We start from the raw sequence: 14,914 nt of genomic DNA, 5'->3' as shown, positions 1-14,914 counted from the left end.
TTAGACATCTTTTTACAAGTTTTTAGAAAAAGAAAAGTCATCAGAATCAAATGCGATCATGAAAACAGCGAAAAGAGTGATCACTGATAAGAGTCATAATTCTGATGAGTAATGATTCTCAGCAATGTTTTTCAAATTTGTTTTTACATGAGTATCCTCTCCCAACAGCCAAAATGTCTCCATGACTCCTTTCCCTTTGATAATCACTTCGCCTCGAGATTCAGTTTGGAATCCTCCTTGTGTGATCATTCTGTTAGCTTCCAATGACACATGGATTTTTCCAGCTGGAATAGAAAAATCGTACGTTTCTTTTGTTTCCTGAGACCCTCTATTCTCACGTTTTCCGTTACTCTCCATACGACTTGCTGTATTAACCGAATCTCCAAAAAGACAGTAACGAGGCATTGTAAGACCTACAACACCAGCAACCACCGAACCACAGTTAATTCCAATTCTCAAATTTATCCGTTCATTTGGCATATGACCTATACGAAATGTGCTTAAGCTAGAAATGAATTCAATTGCCATTCTCGCAATATGACGAATGTGTTCATTTCCATTGCGATGCGGTAGTCCAGACACACAAAGATATCCATCACCAATTGTTTCCACCTGAAGAACAAAATGTGGTCTCATTGATGCATAGCATAATCCTTCTGTCTAATAAGGTTTAACGGAATCAAGGAGCAATAGACTACCGTAATCCATTTGTAACGGATCATTGATAATCACTACAGAATAGCACGAAACCTCACAATCTGATGAGAAAGGATTGGGTGTGAAATGAAAAAAACTACTGGGTAACAGAGTACGGTGGGTCGCATACCTTATAAACATCATGTTTTTCAATAATGCTGTCGAAGACTGTATACAACTCATTTAGAAGTGACACAACTTGTAATGGAGAACATTTACTGGCTAAAGTAGTGAACTGGACAACATCCGAAAAGAATATTGTAGCTTGTTCAAATGTTTCCGGCTCAATCACGTTTCCAGATTTTAACTTGTCTGCGATACTTCTGAAAACTGAACTTTTTAAAACTTGAAAAGTGCTTTCGATTAACTTTGGCAACATTCTATACAGTAATACATCTGATTTCCTCTTCTCCTCCACCAACTCTTTTGTTCTTTCAGATACTTCATTCTCCAATGTTGATGCATACGTCTCCAACATATCAAATACATGATCCATTAGATTCCTCTTATTCCCATTGCTCATACTTTTCAGCTGACTCTTCACTTGCTCTATTGTTGGCCTCTCCGATGGTTTCTCCGTCCAACAGTCTCTGACTAAATGCAATAATGCTGGATTTGTCTCCAATGATTCGTCAACGTCTAATGATGGACGAGGTGCGTTGAATCCACCTTTCTTTAAGTTATAAATTACTTCTTCTTCAGTCTCTCTCCGATTCTCAATATCAAACGCAGATGATCTGGTTAGTAACTCGGCGCATACAATTGCAAAGCTATAGACATCTCCTTCTTGTGTTCTCTCACTCCATTCTTCTCGTAGCAGTTCAGGAGCAATCCAGAGCATCTTTTGCTTATCAATCCGGTCATGAACCCTAAGGAAGCTGAAGCCGTAATCCGAAATTTTGATTTGCCACCGATCATCAATAAGACAACTTCTAGAAGTGAGATGTCCATGTACTTCTAGAAACGACGAGTGAATATATCCAAGACCATTTGCAATATCACGTATTAGAGAAAACATGAAGAAGTTATCCATTTGCATTGAACTTTTACTGATCACATCTGACAGAGAACCTCTTGAGCAGTACTTCCAGATGGATAGAAGCTGGGGACCATTCAGACAAATCCCAAGGGTCTTATTCATGTTTTCGTGGTCTAATATTCTCATCTGAAACCTCCACGTTAGAGAGAGTCAGACTATGGAATAGTACCTGTCTCATTTGTACTCTGTTTTCTTCTGTCAGCAAAATTCTTAATTCATGTTTGTTCGCAGCAACTATTTCGTTCTGAAATAAGTGGTGATGAGTAAACTAACAAGAGGATGAATCTCACCCTGCAAACATAAAATAAGTATCGTGATGTTTCCTTCCTGCTTTCTATTGTAAGTTTTGTAGAAGTAGATGGACCGCTTGCAAATGAACGCTGACTGGATTCCGCGCGAGACTTAACAGAAAAAAGTAATAAAAAATATATAGCTTCTGAAATTAATTGAACCTTCTTTTGTATAACTTGGAGCTCCGCAAACCCAACTTGCCATAATAGATCTTGCTTCTCGATTTCTTTTTGTCTCATTCTTAAATTTTCGTTAGAAATGTTAGAGACTTATGCCCACTCCAAATCACCACTCACCTTATAGCGTACAACAAACCTCCGATTGCAGCAAGAATCGCAAAAATGATGAAAATAAAAATAACAACTGTGATAGCCAGATAGTCCCTCACAAAATTCGCAGGAAACTCTGTTCCTGTAAACCCACAAGTTGGTCTCGCACTCGGCCGTTCTCCTCCATTCCACACATCTTTCGACTCATTTTCGTAGTATTTTATGAATTCAGTGGATTGATTATTTATCAAGAGTCTAGCGTATGTTTGAGGAAGAAGAGACGAATTTAGACCGATGAAGTAGATCAAAGAGCGACGCGCCGAGTCTGGATCGACTACCACATCGCCTCCACCGACTCCTTGGAATGTCATTGCAATATTTTCCAGAATCAGTGACCCATTTCTATAATTCGCTGTAGAGTTTGCTGTAAGAGTTCTGTTTACTGCGACTGCGTATGCATAGAATGCGTCAGCAAGCTGCCCAGCGTATTTTGCAACCTAAAAAAAATTAAATTTATAATTGACATTAGCTATTCTTAATTACAGAAGAATACTTAGCATCAGTACAGTCTTCAACACAATAAAACGGTGGTTCCTTCATCATTTGAATAACTAGACTCGAGAAATTCAAGTATTGAGGAGTCACTTCTTCATTCATTCCCATGTTCTGAAAACTATATGATAGAGATTATTGGGAAGTATGTATCGCTCACGTCAACAAGAAAAAGAAGATTTGTCATTGATTTTCTCGATTCTTCCACAGAAAGTCCATTGACACTATTTGAAGACCCTTCCCATAAATAATGCCACTCGCCACCAAAGTCGTCAACAACTGGAAAAAGCAGGACGTTTTTGTTCTATCTTGTTCCAACTCACTAAATCCTCTCGAATTGGTCTCTGCCATGATGTAAACGTATTCACTTGTATTCGCATCTTCTGCGGTGACTGCTTGCATGATTGTCTTTTTTGATCCATTTCCAGCAGGGACACATGTCACAATAACTATAAATTTATTGGATTTGGATATTCTAAGTAAAGTACCGCTCAAAAAGCCAAAACCAATTACCATTGGTTTTTTTCAGTGGAAAATGACCAACTTTGACAGTGTATTTCGGTGTCACCTGATTATTCGACGAATTTTGTTTTGCATGGGTTGGACAGAGCAAAAATATCACATAATTTTTGTAGTTGACCATTTTTTCGTATGGACACTACCTTGAACGTTACAGGTAGTCAAAGTGAAAAGCTCCAAAATTTCGAGGTTTCAGGGAGAAATGCCTTTGATTACCTGTAACTTTCATGGAAGTGGTCCTACAAAAAAATGGTCAACTACAAAAATTATGTGCTACTTTTGCTCTGTTCAACCCATACAAAATATAATCCATCGGACAATCAGGTGACATCGAAATACACTGTCAAAGTTGGTCATTTTCCACTAAAAACTACCAAGTTGATAAGCTTTTTTTCTGTTTTCATACTTCTCCCTCGCTGCTTCACAATCTTAACAGCCTCCCTCATATCCACCAAACTCTTCGAAGCAATTTGATAAGTGAACGCCAGTGTGATATCGTTATGCAAAGAAGCGACAGTCTGTATATCATTTTTCAGCGATTCACACTTTTCTTCATCTCCGTCATTTGAATACATAAAAGCGAACTGATCCCACTCGAACTCTTTCATCAACCCTCGTATCGCCAGAGCAAGGCTGAACGAGTTGATGGAAAATGGAACTGTAGTGGGGAATCGGGCACGATATGTCAAATCTAATGATGTGGTAAGTCCCCACTCAAATATTGGTATGTTGTAGTAGGCAGCTAGGCCAGATGCAGCGATTGCAGCTGGAAAAGTGAAATGGAATTAACTAAACAGGAAAAAGATAACAAACGACGAGAACAAGTAGGACCAAAGATAACGTCGACATTCCTTACTGCAAGGAGATCCACCGTTTTTCCAGCTGCTTGAACCTCATCACATTCATCAAACTCGGATATAAATCTGAATGAACATTGAACACATAAAAGTACTGTCAATAAAAACTTGCTCAAAATCAAAACTGTCCAATAAATGTTCCGCCCGTATTCTATCTCTTGTAACCAAAACCGCAGAAGCAGAAGTACGGTACCCAATTCCAACTTCCAACGAAGTCACATTTTGGACAAATAGTAATCCTACTTTTAAAATCTGACGAGTTTGGGATTGTACCAAGGTCTGAAAGGTTGTACCAAGAACTGAGAATATCTGAGTAAAAAAATCAAAACTAACCACTGTTAGAACAGAAAAGACGAGTCGAAACCAGCCCATATTTTTCAAAAAAATTCTCTCACGACGTGATTTATAAAAGTGAGAAGCCGTACATCAGGTTTAGACTTTTCTGGTCTTCTCCTCTCAAGTTCACTTTTTTATTGTCTTGGAGCAGAGTCCGGAAAGGAGTCCTATAATGAACTTGAGCTCAAATTTGTGCGAGATCAGAAAAAAAACAAATTAATTTCAACTAGAGGCCACGAGGGGTCTAAGAACAATTTTTGTGATTTTTGACTTCTGCGGAAGCAATATTTATTACGAAAACTGTCGAAGGATTATTAAATAATATATAAGAATGATAAAAATTAAATAAGATTACATTTTCAGCAAGCAAAAAGCAATTAAAATAAAATATAAATATCTTATTGAGCTCTCAAAGTTCTAAATTTGAACTGATCATTCTGGTGAATGCACAAATAGAGGAGATCTCCAGAAGTCAAGTTCTGGTTGAGTCCAACGGATCCCACATTATCCACGTAGCATCCAATGATCTCAGAGACTCCGTGGTTGGCGCAACGGCGGACGAAATTGCCCTCATTCCATGTTTCTCCTGGAAAATGTTGGATGAAAAGGTCGTGATGATTAGCTGTGATTTTTTCTTAGAAAACGTACTAACCGAATTTCTTAGTCTCCCCTGTTCCAGTCTCACAGTCGAAAGTTTTTGCAGTTTGAAGAGCCACGTGTCCATTGACGATGACACATTCCATTGCATATCCAGCTGGAACTCTCTTAGCATCTCCCAGTGGAATTTCAGTTCCTTCTTTTGTGACACAACTTTTGATAATAATCTTTCCATATGGCTCACAAGCGAACTTGAATGAATCCTCAACCCATTCCTCTCCAACTTTATAAGTTCCTCTGCATTTTCCAGTCTGTCCAGGTGTAGATTTCAACGTAACATTGCCAGATGTACACTCGAATACCCTATCTCCCTCTTCCAATTGGGTACCGATAGCAATCTGTTTAAAAGAAACAATTATCCAATTAAAAGGAAGGAGGCCAAACCAACCTCAACACCGGCCGGAGTGATACAGGAGACAACTTCAAGAGTAGAGGTCAAGTTTTTGAAAGTCACACATTTCATACGGAAGGATTCTCTCGAGATCTTAAGATTGGATAGGTAACAGGAATGAACGCAACGGAAAGTGTTTTCCGTCGGAGATTTTCCGAATTTTTTTTGGAACTTTCAGATATTTCCGTTTTCCGAGAAATTCGGAAAACTTTTTTTCCCGAAATTTCCGAAGTTCCATATATTTTCATGATGATAAAAAGAGGATTTTGTGCGGAATCAAAAGAAACTGGCAAAATTTACAAATTTTTAGTTTTTACTGTATATTTATTGGTTTTGGCCGTGAAAAATCGGTTTTCCGAAATTTTCTGAATTTCCGAAAAGAATAATTCGTGATTTGTGATTTTTCCATTCCACTTTTGACTCTCTGTAAATCTATCTTAAACTCACAAAAGTAGATCCATTTTTGTACTGCTTTCCGTCTTGTTCACACATCGAGTATACGACAGGTGCCTGAAATTCTGAAATTAGCGACTACTAGCTATAAAATCTGAAACATGCATGCATTCAACAAGACGTGTCACGTACAACTGATAGAACCAAACAGTGCAAACCGAAACTTTATTTTTCATATTGCAAAAAAAGGAACGATAAAATGACTAGTTTGCCTTGAGGTTGTAGGTCTTGAAGCTGTAGTTGGATCCGTCCTGTTTGCAACTGTAGATCACGTCTCCAGCCGTGACGTTCTGGTTGACTCCGATAGTGTTTCCAACGCTCTCAGCCTATATAATATTTGTTAAACACAAATATATAATTATCAAACTTACATAGCATCCAATAATCTTTCCTTGTCCATAATCGGCACACTTTCTCACGAAATTTCCCTCAATGTACTCTTCTCCGTTCTTCTTCATGGATCCATCCTTAGCCTTGCATTCATAGCTTTTCGGGTCGTTGGCAGCTTGCATTGTGATAGTACCATTTGCGTGTTGCAAACATTTCACATCGAATCCTCCAATCTTTCCAGTCTCCCCAGAGTTGATGACACTTCCGTCTTGTCCAACGCATGCGATGAACTTGACAACTCCGCCGTCTCCGCAACGGAATTTGAACGACTTCTCTTGCCATTCCTCTCCTGGAAATCTTCTTTAGTTATCACAGACAGAAAAGATCATTGAAAACTTTTTCTCTCTCCACAATGTTCAGAAACATTTCAATAACATTCGCAACCAAGTTCACCACCACTATTTGGTATAAAAGCTGAAATATAAGTCAAATTCTCATATTCATTTATAATTATGTTCCCTACCAAGTTCACTATCCTGCTCCTAATAACTGCTATTGTCGTCGCGTCTCCAAATAATAAGAATGGAGGCCAAGAAAAGGTTTCAATAACTTCTAATTCTATAGGAGGTGGTGCTCAGAATGGACAAGGAAAACCTGGTGGGAACAGTGAACTAGGAAACTCAAATGGCCGAGCTGGAATTGAAGCTGAACAAGAAGGATTTCGACAAAATAATATGTGATGGCTACCTATTTTTGAATAAACGTTCATATGCCCACTCCCATTCGGACTAACCATTCTTCTGTCCTCCTGGACAAGCAGCCAAACGTCCCTTTGACTCCTTCAACGAGACTTGTCCTCCCTCGGTCTTGACGCACTCATGAACCTTATCTCCAACTTCTTTCTTCTGTCCGGCGTCGATTTCAGTACCATCTGGAGCAACACATCCGACGATTTCAGTCTTCCACGATCCGTTGTCCTCCGTGAGACACTTGATTCTGAACGCGTTTTGGACGACCTGGAAATAATTTGCTCTGAAAATTTTATTGGATTGTGAACTCACAATAATCTGATTGTTGTCCAAATCTTGATTGTCGTACTTACACTTGACCGCCCATGTCGACAAGATTGCCACGGATGATAGAAGAACGAGGGTCCTCAGCATCCTGATCAAAAAACAAATGTTGTTTGCTCTTTTTCAAAAAAAAAGGAAAGAAAAAAAGAAGAAGAAGATATGCTCTGTTGAAGAATGACTGGTAAAATGAATGGAGTGGATGCATGCGATGCGGAGTGAAAATGGGCGGTGCCCCCACAAGATTGGTTGATGAAGTGAGGCCAATTAATCTTGGCACGAAGAAGAGAAGAGAGAAGGGCGATGATGAGGAGGTGACAACTGGCAAACAGATCGTCGAGAATTTTTGGGCGAGGAGGAAAAAATACAGAGAGAATCATGGAGAGATGTTTTGTGGGAGTTGAGCAGTTGGAGGTGGCAAAATAACAGGGCACGCAAACTAGATGGGTTCATGTGATTTTGAAGAGGAAGGGATGAAGGTTCGGGTGAACTTCTTGGGAGAAGTTCGTAGATTGGAAAGATTAGGAATTTAGATTTCCGGGAACAAAAGCCTGAGGACAGTGAAACAGAGCATGATGTAGCATTGGCTTCTGAAATAGCAAAAATGACAATATATGGTTGGTAGGCTATGTTATTTCTGGAAATTGAACCTACATTTTCTGGAAATTGAACCTACATTTTCTGGAAATTGAACGTTATTTCTGGAAATTGAACGTTATTTCTGGAAATTGAACGTTATTTCTGGAAATTGAACGTTATTTCTGGAAATTGAACGTTATTTCTGGAAATTGAACGGTATTTCTGGAAATTGAACGTTATTTCTGGAAATTGAACGTTATTTCTGGAAATTGAACGGTATTTCTGGAAATTGAACGTTATTTCTGGAAATTGAACGTTATTTCTGGAAATTGAACGTTATTTCTGGAAATTGAACGTTATTTCTGGAAATTGAACGTTATTTCTGGAAATTGAACGTTATTTCTGGAAATTGAACGTTATTTCTGGAAATTGAACCTATATTTGCTTGGTATTTCTGAAGGACAACCTCGACGCTGTGAATACTGCGATGGCTGGAATCGTTTTTCTCACATCATCAGGTCATATCCGCACGGCAGGCAACCGCGCTCTAGCGAAATCGAAGAAAATTGTGTGTGGAATTGAGAGGTTCCAAGAAAAAGTGACATTTTTAAGACCATTTTGGTGGAGCGCAGATGTAAGAACTGTGCCCGAGATAATAGCAACGAGTTGAGGCTCCGACGACAGCCTGAGCGGATTGGGCCTATTATGACCGGATAAGGAGAATAAACCAAGCTTATAGACAGTTATCTCTAAATTTTATGTTTCAACAAACCTATTTGCAGATACGCAATTCAAAATCATGATTTTTATAATTGACTTGTGACCCTTACCAAAGAAGAACTGGAGTACTGGTAACATTTTTGGAAACAGAAAACCGAGCAAAGTTTTTATATTTCAGACTCAATTTCTCATCGACATTTTACTTTCTTCTATAATATTCCTATCCAGTTATCGAGAAGTTCTACAGTAACCCTCTATGATTGCCTACGTGCCCGTTGATCTTTTTTCTTCGAATATTTGTTGTTGTTTGGTTGAAAACCGACTCACTCTTCCCACTCACAAAATTCCCCTTAGTTTTGTCAATTGGCACCAATTGTTCTTGTGGATCATGTCCTCTCAAACCATCATCAATATTCTTCTCGAAATGAGCTCTCATTTTGAAAAGAGTAGAAGTCAGAGGAGAATCAAAAAACAAATAAAGAATAGGCATTTAGATTTTGAATCCGATAAAAAATGGCACGATGGATGGCAATAAATGATGAATGGCAAAAAAAGAGAAAGTGAAACGGAAAAACGGATATCTGATCAACGGAGAGGGGATGTGTTGATCGGGAAGTGATAATACATTTGGCGCCGGACTGGTGATGGAGGTCTTCTGCAACTTATATATAATACTCGAACGAAACGTTTTATATTTTTTCGGAAAATTCTCATGAAAAAAATTTTGAAATTTTGTGTTTTATGGTTATGGGAAAGGAGAAAAATGCAACGATAAAACTTCTGGAATCGGTGTTTGGTTTTTTGGAGAATTTCAGAGAAATGTGATCTTGTGAACTCAGCAGATAGGATTAGATTGTATCTGAAGTCAAGAAGTTTTCGAGTTATAATGTAATCTGAAAATGATTTGATAGTCTTGTATCTGCAATGTTACATGATATTTCAAAAATGCAATACAAATTTAAATTTAAATTTGATATAATTTATTGAACGATAGATATACAGAAAAGTGACTGGAGGTCAGGTAAGGTCCCTCACGAGACTAAACCTGATATGGAAACCGGGTATTAATAATAGCATAATAATTTCGAGTGAGCAAGAACATTCATTTTATTTAGAGTACGTATTTGAATACACAGGGCGGTTACGTGAAGCTTGAGATTCGAATGTGTTTCATACATATTCACCAGAGTTGCATGGAATTCCGACTTCCGACTTCCGACTTCCGGATAAGAAAAATCACTTCCGACTTCCGACTTCAGACTTCCGGATAAGGAATATTACTTCCGACTTCCGTCATTCCATAACTGCAGAATTTCCGAAAAGTATATTTTGCAGAAATACTTGAAAAAATGGTCTAAAAGGAGAGACAATTGGTTTTTCTTCATCCAAAACCTAATTTTCCACTGATTTCCGCCAATTTTATGATCTTTTCTCTTGGAGTTTTTGAATATTTGCGAAAAAATCTAATTCCGACTTCCGACTTCCGACTTCCAACTTCCGACTTCCGGGCGTTTTTTCACTTCCAACTTCCGACTTCCGACTTCCGGTTAAGGAAACTCACTTCCGACTTCCGACTTCCGACTTCCGGTTAAGGAAATTCACTTCCGACTTCCGGATAAGAAATTTTCACTTCCATGCAACTCTGATATTCACGCGATTTTTGGAGATTTGTTGTTTCTGGGTCAGAGAATACGGTAGTTATCTTCAGCAATGTCTTCCGTTTGAATAATCAAAAAAACTTGAAACCGAGCGTTGTCACGTGTTCTCTCCTTTTTATACCTGGACCAACAAACATCATCACATCACAACAAAATATTATTCGAACATTTATTACAGAAATGATGACTCATCAAAATTTATATATATTTCCCCCGTTGATCTTCGTAAAACTTCTTGGTCATAAATCAGAAAGAACACAGATTATTCTGGAAGATACTTAAATTGATCCTTGCTGATCCATGACTGAATGATCTGGTAATCGATTTGAACACGCTCGTGGCACGCGGAAAGATCGTAGTTGTTGGAGAACATGCCTGAAAATATATTGTCAGTGTTCCCGAGACGAAAAGAGAGCAAACTTACAGAAAGACCAAGTGGTTCGAATTCCTTGATTCGCATACTTCTCACACTCAATAATTCTTTCTGGACAATCCCGTCTATTCAGTTTGCTCACACATTTCTCCCCGTAAGCCGCACAGATTTCTTTCTGAAAAATTGAACAATAATTTTTGCAAGGAAGCAAAAAACAATTGCCCCAAACCAGGATCGAACTGGTGACCTTTAGATCTTCAGTCTAACGCTCTCCCAACTGAGCTATTGAGGCGGACAGTTAACCGACTTCTCTATGACAAGAAGAATGCGGAGTGTTGACCGCCGACAAGGGTTAGGCAAGGAGAAATGAGAGATAGACATGAGAATAAGTGACTTTGTTTCCAAGATTTGAGTAGATTCTTTTAATTTGGGACCTCATAAACTAACAATTGGGAATGAAGGTGGATTTGGCATTGAGTAGACTGCTAAGACGAGTGCCAGGAACACGAAGATTGAATTCATTTTTGCTCTGAAATTTTCAAGATGTTTCTAATTCAGAGGAGTGGGCGAATAATAACGTCTTGTGCCAGAACATCAATATTGACGACTGAAAAATTGGAGGAAATGACACTTCTGATACGATTAGAACACTTTTATACGCGACGCGCGGGACCCCCGCTGACCGAATTATGATTCTTTATTTCAGCCATTTCAGTACAGATCGACGGTCACTCTCACGCAATTCCGGCATTATTTTGTTATTGTTTTCTTTTTTTCGATCAGAAGAGAATGAGAGATAGTATATTTGAGGAAGAAGAAGAAGAAGAAATAAAAGAGATATCAAAAACATTGGAAGAAAACGAAGAAGAAAAAAAGTATCGGTGGCGGGAAGAAGAAATAAGAGAATTGTTGGTTGAATGGACACTGCAATGTGTGATCATCATCTTCTGGCAGAGGAAAAAATGAAAGTGACTTGGTCACTTTCCCGTGTGGATTTATGATAGTGGGGGGAGGGAAAATGACGTTCTGGTTTCAATGGGAACGGTCAGAAACTGGATATATGTGTGGGATGGATCACGAGTGACCTGGAAGTTAATGGGAAAATTGAATAGGTGATCATGCGAAGGTGGTAATGGATAGTCTCGGAAGTGCGTCATCTGAAAACCTAATTTCTTCTTGGAGAACGTCTTGAGTGATCGAGAAGACAGTGCGCTCCGTAAGACAAAAGTGAGACTTTGAAACATCAAATATTTCGTTTCACGGTTCCCATATTTTTCTTGGTTTTTCAGATGTTTCTCAGCACTATACCTGTGAAGCTATTTTCCTCTTTTCATCAAAAACCGACAATCTGCGAACCAAAATTGGAAAATTCCGGGCCGGCCCGGATTCAGAAATGTGCGCAATTTTTTCGAATTTTTTGGAAATTTTAAATAAAACAGTCAAAATTCTCTCGTACGCTTCAGTTTTTATCGATATGCAAAAACAAAGTCCACAATTCGACCTTTTTGCAAACAATTTCAAAAAATTTCGTATTTCAACGGGATCGGCCCGGTCCGGAATTTCCCAACGCTGCTGGGAACCCCATTCCGTCCATGACTCATGGATAGTTCCAAGTTCTCGAACAGATTCATCACCAACAGAGGATTTGCATTTTTACATTTTTTCACAGACAAGTTCACCACCACTATTTTGGTATAAAAGTGGGAGTAGCAGTACTAAAAGTATCGAATTCTCAAATTCAATTATGTTCTCTACCAAGTTTACTATCCTGATCCTAATTGTTGCTCTTGTCATCGCGGCTCCAAATAATAAGAATGGACAAAATGGAGGTCAAAATGGAGCCCAAGGAAAGGTTTCAACAACTTCGAATGGAGTCGGAGGTGGTGCTCAGATTGGACAAGGACTATCTGGTCAAATCGGAGGTTTCGGTGGAAACATGACTAATGGACAAGGAAACTCGAATAACCAGGGTGGAGGACAAGGAGGATTCGGAGGACAACAGAGAAATAACTGAAAATCAACCGTTTTGTTGACTCTTCTTGTGATTGAAATGAATAAATATTATTGAAACGAAGTGGTTTTTTTCTTTAATTGGTTGTCATGTTTATCCTGATTTGAAGAGGGAACAACAACAACATCACAAGATTGGATTAATAGTTCTTTTCTAAACAAGGTCAAAGAATATGTTCAAACTTGAGAAAATTAGTGTTAAAAATGTTTTATGAGTTCGTTGAATTGTTCAGCAAACTACATAATCACATTTTTGAAACATACAGGCCGGAGAATTTGAAAGAGAAAAACTAGAAATGTTTCAGTTGCGCAGAGAATATAACTAATTTTATGGTGTGAAACCATAAGTGGGTCATAAGAATATAAGACAAAAATAAAACAACAATTGCATGGTTTTTTGGATCCTGCTTGGTTAGTTGTAGCCATTTTTAGTTCAGATATTGTTTTTAACATTTCAAAGCATAGTTTTGCAGATAGAAAATTCGAGGTTTTGCAGTCAGGAAACTAGTCATCGTCTAGTCGATTAAAGTTTTCAGATTTCCATTTTTTAACACAAGGGAAAAACCACTTTTAGAGCCCTCGCCATTTTGTTGGGATTGAATACAGAAATTTATAATCATCAGTGAGATGAAAGAACACTTTTCATTCCACAAGCACCAATCCGTGACCAATATTGTGGAGTAACTTTCCCAAGAGAACCTGGAACGCCTGTAATGGGTAATTCTGGAAACATACTGTTTCAGATAAAGGAGAGACTATACAAGTTTACTTATTACAACATTATGATTTTGTCAAAGAAATACGTTCATATATGTTTTACAAGGAAAGTTCATGACGAGTCGGGTTGAACTTTTTCTATAAATTTGACCCTAGATACTTTCGACCGATTCCAAACTGCCGATTCCAAAACTGCAAGGAAAATAAGCCAACTGCTCACGTGAACGGAGTTATCTTGTAGTTTTGGAATCAGCAGGGTCGAAATTATCTACGGTCAAATTTATAGAAAAAGTTCAACCCGACTCATCATGAACTTCCCTTTTAAGATTACTGTATTACCCGAATCCAATTATTTGTTGTATTCACCAAAAAATACACTTGGCTTTATTCAACTTCAGCTATCTCCCTTTCTTCTAAAACCCTATTATCTAAACTCCCTATCAATCTATTAGGTCAGCACATTTCTCCCCTTCTGCCACATGCATCTCCTCCACTCTCTCTCCCTCCTCAATTCCCCACAAAAAATATGTACACAGTCCACTAATACCTTCTGGTCTTCACATCACTCGTGTTCTCTACCGTCTCTTCATAAAAATCTAATAAATGGTTTTCTTGTTTGTCTATGTCTCCTGCAGTTCTAATGATCCCTCTCCAATTTTCTTTCGAACGTGTCTCTAGTCATTTCTCTAACCTTCGAAAAAGATTGTTGTAACTTCAATTCGAAATTACGTGAGTCTTATCAGTGGAAACTCGAAAATGTCTATAAATTTCGATGAAACACTCAGAAAATCGGCAGTTTCCCGCCGATTCATTTTCCAAACGCACAGATTCCGCCAACACGAAATATGATAAGCATATTCAAAAGGTGTGTGCTGTTTTCTCCTTGTACACTAACTCTTCTGTCCGTTATTCTGTTGATTAACAATCAAGTCTCCGCCAGTTCTCATCCAGTCTCTCCTGATTTCAGAGCGATGAGCACCAATTCTCTTGTTACGCCACAATGGCTTATTCAGAACTTGAATGTGGGTTGCAATATATATTTCGAATTACAATTTTTATTTGTTCTGCATTCAGAAGGTCCGAGTGATCGACGCCACTTACATGCCAGCAGATGCCTACGCTGCAGAGCACATCCCAGGAGCTGCTCATTATGCCTTTGACTCCGCCTACTTCAAATCAGAATACATCAAATTCGACCTCTACCCACCAGAGGTTTTCCAGAAATACGTCCGTCTATTGGGTGTCAATAACAATGATCAAGTAGTCATCTATAGTAGAGGACCTGCCTCCGGAATGATGTTTGCTTCAAGAGCTTATTGGACGTTCAAGGTAATTATGTTCGATTATATATTTATTCGTGTAGTTTGGAGAAGTAAATAGCACCGGTCATAAGTGGT

The 14,914-nt window shown here is 38.5% G+C and overlaps 5 protein-coding genes across 5 annotated transcripts; 2 read left to right on the top strand and 3 right to left on the bottom strand.

Annotated features, from left to right (window-relative positions):
* Window positions 1-93: 93 nt before the first annotated feature.
* Window positions 94-4,595, bottom strand: GCK72_017425 (uncharacterized protein; the record flags this gene model as incomplete). The annotated part of the gene is made up of 15 exons (XM_053732081.1): window positions 94-284; window positions 339-612; window positions 827-1,019; window positions 1,065-1,861; window positions 1,905-1,979; window positions 2,026-2,136; window positions 2,188-2,266; window positions 2,323-2,792; window positions 2,839-2,961; window positions 3,008-3,126; window positions 3,171-3,296; window positions 3,773-4,132; window positions 4,180-4,289; window positions 4,336-4,502; window positions 4,557-4,595. The coding sequence occupies 15 exons, from the start codon at window positions 4,593-4,595 to the stop codon at window positions 94-96; spliced, it is 3,234 nt and encodes a 1,077-aa protein (XP_053580994.1).
* A 362-nt stretch (window positions 4,596-4,957) lies between these two features.
* GCK72_017424 (uncharacterized protein) lies at window positions 4,958-7,553 on the bottom strand (the record flags this gene model as incomplete). Its single annotated transcript, XM_003102295.2, has 8 exons — window positions 4,958-5,145; window positions 5,212-5,554; window positions 5,605-5,700; window positions 6,055-6,117; window positions 6,273-6,386; window positions 6,432-6,739; window positions 7,184-7,406; window positions 7,452-7,553. The coding sequence occupies 8 exons, from the start codon at window positions 7,551-7,553 to the stop codon at window positions 4,958-4,960; spliced, it is 1,437 nt and encodes a 478-aa protein (XP_003102343.2).
* A 3,126-nt stretch (window positions 7,554-10,679) lies between these two features.
* On the bottom strand, window positions 10,680-11,312 carry GCK72_017423 (uncharacterized protein; the record flags this gene model as incomplete). The annotated part of the gene is made up of 3 exons (XM_003102270.2): window positions 10,680-10,792; window positions 10,842-10,965; window positions 11,238-11,312. The coding sequence occupies 3 exons, from the start codon at window positions 11,310-11,312 to the stop codon at window positions 10,680-10,682; spliced, it is 312 nt and encodes a 103-aa protein (XP_003102318.2).
* A 1,222-nt stretch (window positions 11,313-12,534) lies between these two features.
* Window positions 12,535-12,804, top strand: GCK72_017422 (uncharacterized protein; the record flags this gene model as incomplete). The annotated part of the gene is made up of 1 exon (XM_003102266.2): window positions 12,535-12,804. The coding sequence occupies one exon, from the start codon at window positions 12,535-12,537 to the stop codon at window positions 12,802-12,804; it is 270 nt and encodes an 89-aa protein (XP_003102314.2).
* A 1,684-nt stretch (window positions 12,805-14,488) lies between these two features.
* On the top strand, window positions 14,489-14,897 carry GCK72_017421 (uncharacterized protein; the record flags this gene model as incomplete). Its single annotated transcript, XM_053732080.1, has 2 exons — window positions 14,489-14,539; window positions 14,592-14,897. 2 exons carry the CDS (start codon window positions 14,489-14,491, stop codon window positions 14,895-14,897), a joined length of 357 nt encoding a protein of 118 aa, XP_053580993.1.
* Window positions 14,898-14,914: the final 17 nt, after the last annotated feature.

This window comes from Caenorhabditis remanei, chromosome V, assembly GCF_010183535.1.
Source record: "Caenorhabditis remanei strain PX506 chromosome V, whole genome shotgun sequence".
Classification (NCBI taxonomy): Eukaryota; Metazoa; Nematoda; class Chromadorea; order Rhabditida; family Rhabditidae; genus Caenorhabditis; species Caenorhabditis remanei.
The sequence above is the reverse complement of the archived record's forward strand: the minus strand, read 5'-3'. Positions and strand labels throughout refer to the sequence as shown.